The following is a 10,842-nucleotide window of genomic DNA, read 5'->3' as shown; positions in this document are numbered from 1 at the left end:
TCTGGGATCCCCTTGACCCCAGAGCTTTCCTCATCTTTCAGGATGGCCCTTGCTAAGATTTTTAAACCCTGGAGGAATTGTGGCTGAGCCCAGACCCACCCCAGGTCTGAAGAAAAACAAAATGACAACTATCTACAATAATCCAAGGAACTCTCACAAGTACAACCTTCCTCTCCCCACCTACTCTTTAGCACCCCTGTCCTAAGCCAGGGGATTAGTATTTAGGGTTCTAGTGTGCTTTATCCTTTCCTCCAGTCAACTCATCTGGCCCTGAGCCATTTTTCTGCTATGGTAAAAAATGTCTGTAATCTCAGTGGGACACTGAAGCTTGTAAATTCAAAATCAACCTGAGCTACATAATGATTGTGAAGCCAGGCTGGTCTACACCGGGAGAAGAGAATATCTCAAGCAAGACAATAAAAACGGCCTTCCTGGAACACAGGAGTGTGGGACTGTGAAATGGGTGAAGGGTAACGAGCAGCTGGGAAAGGAAGGCAATGCCTGCTCAAGTCATCCTGGGGTTTCCGCTGTAACAACTGCGAACAACTTGTGAGCCAGGGGATTCCTGGTCGCAATGGAGGATTAAAGGCAGTGGGTAGTTTGGGAGTAGCCAGATCCTGTGGGATTCTTACTGACCTCATGAGCCTTAAGCACTCTCCAGGTGAAAATGGTAGGGATGTGTGAGCCGGCGGCAGGGCCCTTCCAGAGTTGGAAAGGCAGATTCCTCAGGCACCTTGCAGTGGCTAGGGGAAGCCAGCTGGGAGCAGGAAAAGACAAACCCCAGGGGGTGTTCTGCCTTCTGTTTTAATGTCCTCCTGGCTAGGAGGGGTAGGGCGTGGTGGGGGTTTTGGAGTTGCCTTCACTCCCACCCCCTCCCCCTTCTAGCTGAGGAGGTAGTGGAAAGGTTAACTCACTGCAGGGTGGGAGAGGGTCAGCTCCAGGTCTTTACCCCTGAGGTCACCCGGCAGACAAACTGACAGGCCTCCTCCCCTGAAGGCATCGCCCGGCATGCAGCAGGAAGGGGTTAAACACGCCCGCCCGTCATCCTGTGTCCTGTTACTGCTGAGGCAGACCTGCCTGGCCAGCTGAACAACTTTCCTCCGGAGAGTGCTGGCCGGCAGGAGTCGAGGAGGCTGCCTCCAGGGGTTGAGCTGCAAACCCGCTTGGGGTACCCTGCTGCCCTTGAGAGGGCTCTGTGCCTCTCGGTCGAGGGTGGGGCTCCCGAGACCAGGGTCTATGGTGGATGGCTCTGGAGCTGCTCCTGAGGCTGTGCCATCCCCCACCAGTCAGAGGGTCACTGCAGAGCCTGTTGGGGCTGGGACGAGGGAGCCCACACTGGAGGTAAGCTCCCTCCCGCGCCCGCCGCGGTGGTGCCCTGAATGCGGGCGGGGGCTAGAGTGGGCTCCGGACTTAGTATCTCTCCCAGGCTCGAGAGAAGGCAAGGCAGGGCTGAGGAGGACCTGGAGGCTTCTTACCTTCAACCCTCTACCTTCCTGGTCCCTTCAGAAAAGGACCCTTCAGAAAGGAGGTTCTTGGTGGTGGTCCCCTCAGATCCTGGCATATCTCTGTATTTGCACCTCTAACCTCAGGATGGCCCCTGAATCCTCTCCAATGCTCCCCAGGGACACAGCCAACTCCGGTCTGAGGAAGCCAGACAGCCTAGGGCTAGCTACCATCCAGTCCCACATCCCTCTAGCAGCAGGAAGGACACTGCCACTCCCCCATTGCTTGCTCTGAGCTTGATGGGGACAGAAGATGGGGAGGGGTGCTGACTGGTGGGGGTGCTTACATACTTTGGTAAATTCGTGCATGTGATTGGTTCTTTCCATCTCTCTGAACCTCTACCCTGGGGATGCCATCTGCTTCCTCGGTGCTGACTTTTAGGAATTTCTCCATCCCCCACCCTGGCACCCACCACTCCAATTCCTCCTTGGGGACCTGTGGAGAGGAGGGAGTCTACATTCTATGCCCCCACCCCCAGGCCAGCCTATGCTCCCTCTCTGCTAGTACTCTCCTGTGTTCTTTCCATCTCTAAAGTGGCCTCCCCGGGTCCTGACTTCTCAGTGTCCTTCCCTCCACCTGGCAGGGTCTGGCTCAAGGTCACTGCAGTAATTCCATACCCGCTGCCCAGGACTGCCGCTGCCGCACCGCCTTATCGGCAGCTGGGCTTGTGTTTCACTCCCTTTTATTCCTGGGCATATTGTGTTCGATAAAACCTTCTGCTTGTAACACCGCTGGCAGGGCTCCCAGCCTCTCCCCCCGCCTTCCTTCCCTCGCAGCAGCATCAGCTTCATGCATGCGGTGGGACCTCACCCTGTCCTCCTTGCTCCTTAATGTGTCCCTACCATGTTAAACTCCATGGGGGTAGAGGAGTGGTCCGGGTGGAGGTTCAGGATTTTCCTTTTGTTTCTGATCCTTTCCTTTCCCCAGCTCTAACAAAGGTGTGCAAAGCAATGTCCACCTGGCTCCTAGGAGAAAAGTCCTAGGAGAAAAGAACCAGGTAGGTTCATGGGGCCTACATAGAGGGTCCCTTTCCGTGGCGGATGGTTGTACCCACCCCAGCAAAGTAGGAAGGCCTGGGAAGCCAGGCCCAGGTAGGGCATTCTTAGAGTCAGGGTGTCTGACCTGACTGGTTCTGCCAAGTCCAGCAGCCAGCAGGGAGGAGCATGTACACCAGGGCGGGCTTCGTGCACAATTATTCCCCATCTAGTCTCTCCCACTGCCAGCCTGCCCTCCCACTGGGGAGGTGAACACAGGTCTGAGTCACTAGTCAGGGGGAGGGCAGGAACTAAACAAGTTGTGGCTGTGGCATTCCCACAGAAGGCCAGCTGGACAGACAGACATAAGGTAGGCAGCACTGTGGGCCAGGGGATCCAATTTCCACAGACTCCTATCCTTCGGCCCAAGACTGGGACCTGCCAAGGCCTGTGGGTACTTTGAACTGAGCCGATCATTCACTTGCGGTGCCCGGAAGGACAAACTTCCTCTACCACAACCTCTACCCCCCCCCCCCTAGGAGGCTGGGACAGCTGAGGTAGGGGCTGGAGGGTGATCTGGGGAGGTGTGATCTCTGTGGTGGTGGGGGAGCATTCATGGAGAAAGCGGAGGTTCTGCTGACCTAACTTCTGTGTGTGTGTGTGTACACGCATTTGTGTGTAAAACTATATTAGTGCCATGATGATGGCAGGAGGCTTTACTTTGGGTTTCTGGCAAGGCCTTGGGGGACTCATTTCTGCCTCCTGAGGCTGTGGAAAGACATGTGGCTGATTGTCTCTGAGTCTGCATCTTTTGGGCTACCAGAGTCTTCTGTGCGCCTAAGGCCTTGGGAGTTCGCTTGGACTGCCCCTGCCCTCAGGGAACTTGCATTCTGGCTGAAAAGGTGGTTCTGAGACAAGTAATTAGATTGATTAATTAATGAATGAACTAGGTGACACTGGCAATAAGAATTGATTTAGTCTCAGGGAGGCTTAGGTGTTGTCTGTCTCAGTTCTGCCACCGACATGCCCTATGGCATAGGCAGGTCAACAGCACCCTAGTGCGTATGTGCTGGAGGCCAGAAGGTGTACCCCGCATCTCACAGACCCCTTATTTTGCTGGCTCCCCTGTCTCCTCCCCTTTTCTCTTTGTGCCTCTAGCTTAGTGCCACTTCCACAGGAAGCTGCCAACTATTTTCCTTGCTTGTCCCCCCCCTCCCCCGAGCATGCGCACACGGCTGTGCCGGATTGCATCCTTTCACTTGGGGATGTTGGTATTCTACAAGCATACCTCAGGGCTTGGGAAAGACCCTCGTGAAAAAGGGCTGAGTGAATCAAATGATGAAAAATGGCCACATGGGAGGAAAGAATGAAGGGCTAAACTGGGAAGGTTACAGTGCAAATGGATGAGGAGGCAAGCATGAGTGAGGAGGGAGAGTGACATTCCTGGTGGTCACTGTATGATCCTTGAGGCCACACATTCAGGTGGAGGGAGCGCTGCCCCTACTTACCAGCTCTGGGATCTCGGAGGAATCCCCGGCTGATCCTCTGAGTCCCACTGTTCCTGTATGTGAGTAGAGACAGGGATTTCAACCTCTTGGTCTGGTGGTTGTATAGATGAGCATGCCAAACAAACAGGGTCCATTGAAGAGTGAGTACAATAAGGAAAATAAAAAGTGTTGATCAAAGGTGTTCCTGGCAGCAGGGACACTCTGGCCAGGCCATACTTGGTGAGTGAATGAACAATGAGGAAGCCATTGGTCCTGAGTCCCAGGTCCTCTTTTTTGCAGCCCCATGTGGAACCCAAGGACACAGCCGCCCTGCTGAAAGCAAGGAGGCCCATCCTTCCAAACCGTGACCTCAAGACGGTGGCCCTCAGCCCTCTACCTCCGGCGGGGGCGGGGGCTGCCCACCTCCAAGTCCCCAACCATGACAACCTCTGCGCTCCGACGCCAGGTGAAGAACATTGTTCACAACTACTCTGAGGCCGAGATCAAGGTGCGTGAGGCCACCAGCAATGACCCCTGGGGCCCACCTAGTTCTCTCATGTCAGAGATCGCTGACTTGACCTTCAACACAGTGGCCTTTGCCGAGGTTATGGGCATGTTGTGGCGGCGGCTCAATGACAGCGGTAAGAACTGGCGACATGTATACAAGGCTCTGACACTGTTGGACTATCTGCTCAAGACGGGCTCAGACCGTGTGGCCCACCAGTGCCGTGAGAACCTCTACACCATCCAGACACTCAAGGACTTCCAGTACATAGACCGAGATGGCAAGGACCAAGGTGTCAATGTTCGAGAGAAGGTCAAACAGGTGATGGCCCTGCTCAAGGACGAGGAGCGCCTGCGGCAAGAGCGAACTCATGCTCTCAAGACCAAAGAGCGAATGGCCCTAGAAGGCATGGGCATTGGCAGTGGGCAGCTGGGCTTCAGCCGAAGATCTCGGGGCTCTCCCTCCTCCTACACCTGTGAGTAGACCCTAATGGTATGGCTGGAGAGGGTGGCGGGGGTGGTGGTAGGCCAGCTTCAGTCCTGGCTCTGCAGCGAGGAGCCATGAATGATAGATAGTTCCTACCTCTGAAAGGAGGTTGGGAGGGCCCATCCAGATAAAAAAAAAAATGTAGTGTGAAAAGTATAATTCCTGCACATAGTAGGTGCTCAGCAATTGAGGCGAAATAATGACATCATCAACTGCTTGTCCTTGTTGTTATTAGTTATCTCTTGAGAAGGAGGCTTGGAGGTCAAAATGCAGGCTCTGGAGTCGCATACCATTCATTTTGTTCCTTCCAAGTTGCCTAGCTTGAGCAACCAGCTCTCTGTAAAACAGAGTGACACTTACCTCCCTCTATTGTTTGATCTGAGAACTGAATGAGACAAGGCCCAAGAATGCCCTTGACCCTTTTACTCAGACACCTGACATTCTGTAAACCCCTAACACTCAAGAGTATTGTCCTTGAAAACAAGGGTGGCTGATGACGAAACACCCTTCTTGATGGCTTGCCACAGTGGTAGAGGCCTTTGTGACCTGCGTAGAAACAGAACAGCCCTCCTCCATAAAGCCTGCGATGGCCTGCTTGGGGCTCTGAGGCTGTGATTTTGTTTGATTGGCAGATCCCTTCCCCCTCATTCCCTGTGGCCTTAGGCAGGGTAAGGTCCTATTGGAAGAATTCAAGAGCTGAAGTCAGGGACCTGCATTAAATCCTGACTTAGGACCATGGCCAGGCACCCCCTTGTGCTGTCTATTCCTTGCCAAGGTGGCCTTGGCATCTGCTTTAGTGGTGCAGTGGGAAACTCACAGTGGGTGTCCAGAGCCTGGCTCACTGGTGCCTGACTAGCCAGTCTCCTTTGGCTCACTCTCTGAGCCACAGCTTCCCGGCAGGTAGAGGAAGTGGGGGACCATGGGTACTGGTGTGCTCACGGGAGCCACACTTGTTGCAGCTGCATCCTCATCCCCGCGCTATGCCTCAGACCTGGAGCAGGCACGGCCCCAGACATCCGGAGAAGAAGAGCTGCAGCTGCAGCTGGCCTTGGCCATGAGCCGTGAGGAGGCTGAGAAGGTGAGACCTGGGTCTGTGCAGGGTGCCTGTGGAGGAAGGAAAGGGGTCTGATACTCATTAGCCTCCACTTGGACTCTCTTCCCTGGATCCGGAGACCCATTCTAGCTCCCAAGATAGCACCAGGCATGGAATTGTTCCTGATCTGCCCCAGTCATGAACTCCAACTTTCGGTGTTCTCAGGCAGGGCTCAGAAAAGCTGGTATGAAGCTGGCAGTCTGTGGTGTACCTTAGGGGCCTGCTTGATCTTTGTGGTTAGGGAGAAGTGTGTGCTGACAACACATTCTGAGAAAAGACTGGGACTATTGCTGCTCCCTCCCACCCGCTGTCCTTTGGAAGGACAGGGACAACACCTCTGATACCTCATCATGTTTGCCATTACCTCTATGGATCCAGGCAGACCAGGCAGGAAACACTTATGCCTCTCACATGGGTGGGCTAGAGGAGTTCTGGGGTGCCCAGAAGAAAAAAAAAAAAAAAAACAGGTGAGACCTGAGACTGCACACGGTGGCTATGGAAGTTTGGTGCTCACTATCCACTTGGGATGTTGATTCTTAAGCTGCATCTCAGACCCAGGCAGGGAGACAGCCACCTGTTCAAAGCCCATCCCCTTGAGTAAGGGGCATCTCTGTCTCCATCGCTGTGCCTGGGAAGGACTGTGCTGGCCCTCTAGCCCTGGGGTGGGAACACTGGGCCAAGTTCACACCTCTCTTCCTCCCTCACAGCCAGTCCCCCCAGCCTCTCACAGGGATGAGGACCTTCAGCTGCAGCTGGCTCTGAGCCTGAGCAGGCAGGAGCATGAGAAGGTAGTATAGGGGCCGAGTCACCTGGGCCACAGGTGCTGACCACGATTTGGTGCTGGTGAAGGCATTGCTGGCAGACCAAGGGGCACTAATCAGCTTCTCTGCTGCACTAACCTGGGTGCCTCCCACCTATTCTCTGCTGACTCCAGTCACCTGCTCATGCCCTACCTGTCCCTTCTGCAGGGGGTGAGGTCCTGGAAGGAAGATGACTCTCCAAAGGCCAACGGCACAGAACCCGCTGGCCGACGCCGACGGGACAGAGAGCCTGAGAGAGAAGAGAGAAAGGAAGAGGAGAAGCTGAAAACTAGTCAGGTAGACAGTGGGCTGAGGAATGTGGCTTGACCAGGACTGGATGTTAGTTAGCATCTGTGCCATGTGCAGAGCAGAGCTGTAGCAAGCACTAAGTGGGAAATGAAGGTAGTGGCCCACAGCACTGGCTGGTGACTGAGTGGCAGTTAAGTGGCACATCAGAGTCATGATGGAGACTCCTTGGGCTTCCTGCCACTTAATGACTTGGGACATATTAGTGGCCTCAGTTTCCCTTTTTGCGCAGTGGGTGTTTGGGACAGTTCCAGCTCTCACACGGTAGGATTATGTGATACTGTGGGTCTGGACTAGGAGCTGGTTCAAGCACGTGGTGCTGAAAATATCTCAGGTTCCTTGGGAAGGGGAACAGGTGGCCACTGAAAACAAGATAACTTTCCTGTGCTTTCATTCTGTCCCTGGGGCTCCTCTCTCTTCTTCCTCTCGGTGGTGTCTGTGGTGGTCAGTTTTTCTTGGGTGCTGGGCTAGGGAAGTAGACTCATTAAAAAAAAAAAATCCATCTGACCTGGGATCTAACCCAGCTCTGCCTCTCTGACTATTGTAACTATATAACTTCCAGCAAATCATTTCCCCTCTCTGGGATTTAACTAGTTGGCTCATCTGTAAAATGGGTACATTACCTACCTCACAGGGATGTTATGAAGTGGGACAATAAATGGATGAGGGAATATTTTACACATGGGAAGTGCTGATGAGAGGTGAGGGGTCATTAAAAGATGCCTGTGGAATGAAGACGGGAGGGGAAAGAGCTGGCTTCCGGTCAGGCCCTCCCACCCTCTGGGCCCCACCCACTTCTGAGCCACGGTTGTCTCTCCCCTCTACAGTCCTCCATCCTGGACTTGGCTGACATCTTCGCATCTGCCCCAGCCCTGCCTTCCACACACTGCTCTGCTGACCCATGGGACATCCCAGGTGGGAATGCATTGGCCCCTAAGCGCCCCTTCCTTCCAGCCGCTTGCTGGCAAATCACCTCCTCTCCGTAATTGAAGGTCACTGTGCTGCCTCTAAGGCAGGGCCTTGCAGTAAGGGTCAGGGGAGCATATCTGCAGATCTTAACTCCTGGGAAGCTCAGCAGAAGGCCTAGCTGACCTCACTGCCTAGCTAAGCCCTGATGAGGCCAATACTCCTAGGTCTGGGCTTATTTGTTAAACATGGGTTTGAGAGTGCCTCTTACTTCCAAGTGCAGTGGGTACCACACCACCTAACCTGGGCTGGGCAAATGGGAAGGACCCTGGACAAAGGGTGGGGGATGTTGGAATAGTGTCTGTGCTACCTCTCACTCTCACTGTCCTTTTCAGGTCTCAGGCCGAACACCGAGCCAAGTGGCTCTTCCTGGGGACCTTCTGCGGACCCTTGGTCTCCAGTTCCCTCTGGACATGCCCTGTCCAGAAGCCAGCCTTGGGATTTACTTCCTACTCTTTCCTCCTCTGAGCCCTGGGGCAGGACCCCAGTGCTGCCTGCCGGACCCCCCATCGCAGACCCCTGGGCACCAAGCTCCCCCAACCACAAACTCCCCAGCACTGGAACAGACCCTTGGGGGGCCTCTGTGGAGACCGCTGACACCTCTGGTAAGTGGAGGGCACATGGGTAAGAAGCTGGGGACTTCTGGGTCCCTTTCCCTCCAATACCGAGGACAATCTACTATGGTGAGAAGGCCATATCCCAGACCTATCCGTACCCTTTCTTCTAGCTCACTCCATTTCCCTCTTTCTCCTGGCTAGCTCTAGGTGGTGCCTCGTCCTTCGACCCATTTGCCAAACCTCCAGAAACCACAGAGCCCAAGGAGAGCCTAGGCAGTGCCCAGGCCCTGGACACGGGGAAGTCTAGTAGCCCTGTGGGTAAGCAAGAAACTGGGGGGTGGGGGTACATCTGTTTGGTCTATGGGGGACTCTGAGGGATGCTTCTGCCCTCTTCCTTCCCCAGCACTGAACTGATCACTTTTCTTTCAGAGCTAGACCCATTTGGAGATACCAGTCCTAGTTGCAAGCACAATGGCATGAAGGAGTCTGAAGCCCTTGACCTGGGTGTGCTAGGGGAGGCGCTGCAGCCGGGAAAGGAGGCGCGCCCCTGTCGGACTCCGGAGTCCTTCCTGGACCCCTCCGCCTCTTCTTTGGTCAACCTGGACTCACTAGTCAAGGCACCCCTGGCTGCAAGAACCCGGAACCCCTTCCTGACAGGTAGAACACCCTGGCTTGGAGTCTGGGACCCCGTTGGCCCCGGCGCCACTCCCGCCGGTGCAAAGCCCCTATCCTCTGTTCTCTCGCCCGCAGGTCTGGGTGCTCCGTCCCCCACTAACCCGTTTGGCGCGGGCGAGCAGGGCAGGCCGACCCTGAACCAGATGCGCACCGGTTCGCCGGCGCTGGGCCTGCCGCCGGGGGGCCCCGTCGGGGCGCCCTTGGGCTCCATGACCTACAGCGCCTCCCTGCCCCTCCCGCTCAGTAGCGTGCCGGTCGGCGCGACCCTCCCCGCCTCGGTCAGCGTCTTCCCGCAAGCCGGAGCCTTCGCCCCGCCGCCCGCGAGCCTGCCTCCGCCGCTGCTGCCCACGTCCGGCTCGGTGGGGCCGCTGCCCCCGCAGGCTGGCACCAATCCCTTCCTCTGAGACGCTTCGGCGCCTGCGCGCGAGGCCCCGCCTCCTCGAGGGCGGTTGTGCAGCTTGAGCATTGATCCAGGCTTCTGTGGACCCCTGACAGATACTGAACGAGCTAGGGACTGACCATATCTAGGGGACGAAGACTACACCCGCCTAATAAAGACTGGAATCTACGTCCTCAGCTCTTACCAAGTGGACTTTTTGAGGGGTGTGGCAGCTGGGTCTGGACCACAGCACTGGTTACCAGCTGAGGCAGAAACTACTCGACAGTCTGAATTCCCTCAGAGCCCTCTCAAACCCCCATTCCCATCTCCTGTCGGCCTGGTGCCTTCCTTCCCTCCGCTCTCACTCATTCAGGCATTCATTCAGTATCCCACATGGGCTACTCTGATAGTAAGGGGTAACAGCATTTGCCCATTCTTTGATGCGCTATGTACCTTAGGCCGACAATGTAATCATATTGCAGGGAGCCTCCGCAGTTATACTGTTACTCAGGACTTCAGCGTTTGTAGGGCCCAACCCAAGCTGAACATGCAGTGCTCCTTGTCCAAAACTGGGTTAAGAATTTCAAAAGAGACTTGGATGGATATGGTGATACACACCTGTAATCCCAGCACTTTAAGAAGGCGGAGGCAAGAGGATCCTGAGTTCAAGGTCAGCCTGGGCTCAGCTTTTTTTGTTTTTGTTTTTTTAAGACAAGGATAGGAGAACAGTAACCTAAGGGTTCAAGTGAGATGGCACAGGTCTCCTGTTTAATAGGCAGTTGAGGCTTTGAGAGGTACAGTGACATTCTCAGAGTCACAAAGCTGAAGTGACATGGGGCTGGAATTCAGAGTCAGTCTGGCTCTCTGAGCTGGACCAGATTTAATTCGGCAAATATTGACTGTCTTGGACAAAATTCTGGGTTTACCCAGGGGGGAACCAAGGAGATCTGAACCCACCTCTTCCTGAAATTGGGAGGGCAGCAACATAGACACTCCACTAGCACTGGGTTGTAGCTGCAGCATAGCCAGTCACCGGAAGCCCCCTTCTCTTAAGTCTGTCATCTTAAATCCAGCTCTGCCCCTGCCCCTTTCACCAGGGCTGAAGGGACTC

At 55.0% G+C, this 10,842-nt stretch overlaps 1 protein-coding gene across 3 annotated transcripts; it reads left to right on the top strand.

Moving 5' to 3' along the window:
* The first annotated feature begins 957 nt into the window (after nt 1-957).
* On the top strand, nt 958-9,935 carry Epn3 (epsin 3). Of its 3 annotated transcripts, none has more exons than XM_051202292.1 (10): nt 959-1,341; nt 4,265-4,944; nt 5,915-6,033; nt 6,756-6,836; nt 7,017-7,145; nt 7,982-8,069; nt 8,456-8,725; nt 8,879-8,995; nt 9,107-9,334; nt 9,428-9,935. In XM_051202292.1, exons 2-10 carry the CDS (start codon nt 4,404-4,406, stop codon nt 9,754-9,756), a joined length of 1,902 nt encoding a protein of 633 aa, XP_051058249.1. In that variant the 5' UTR covers nt 959-1,341; nt 4,265-4,403; the 3' UTR covers nt 9,757-9,935. The 3 variants fall into 3 exon arrangements, with proteins under 3 accessions (XP_051058413.1, XP_051058249.1, XP_051058337.1); XM_051202380.1 differs by lacking the exon at nt 959-1,341 and adding an exon at nt 2,718-2,847; XM_051202456.1 differs by lacking the exon at nt 6,756-6,836 and having other exon boundaries at nt 958-1,341.
* The last annotated feature ends 907 nt before the right edge of the window (nt 9,936-10,842 follow it).

The sequence above is a fragment of the Phodopus roborovskii genome, unplaced genomic scaffold (genome assembly GCF_943737965.1).
Source record: "Phodopus roborovskii unplaced genomic scaffold, PHOROB, whole genome shotgun sequence".
In the NCBI taxonomy this organism is placed as follows: domain Eukaryota; kingdom Metazoa; phylum Chordata; class Mammalia; order Rodentia; family Cricetidae; genus Phodopus; species Phodopus roborovskii.
The sequence above is the reverse complement of the archived record's forward strand: the minus strand, read 5'-3'. Positions and strand labels throughout refer to the sequence as shown.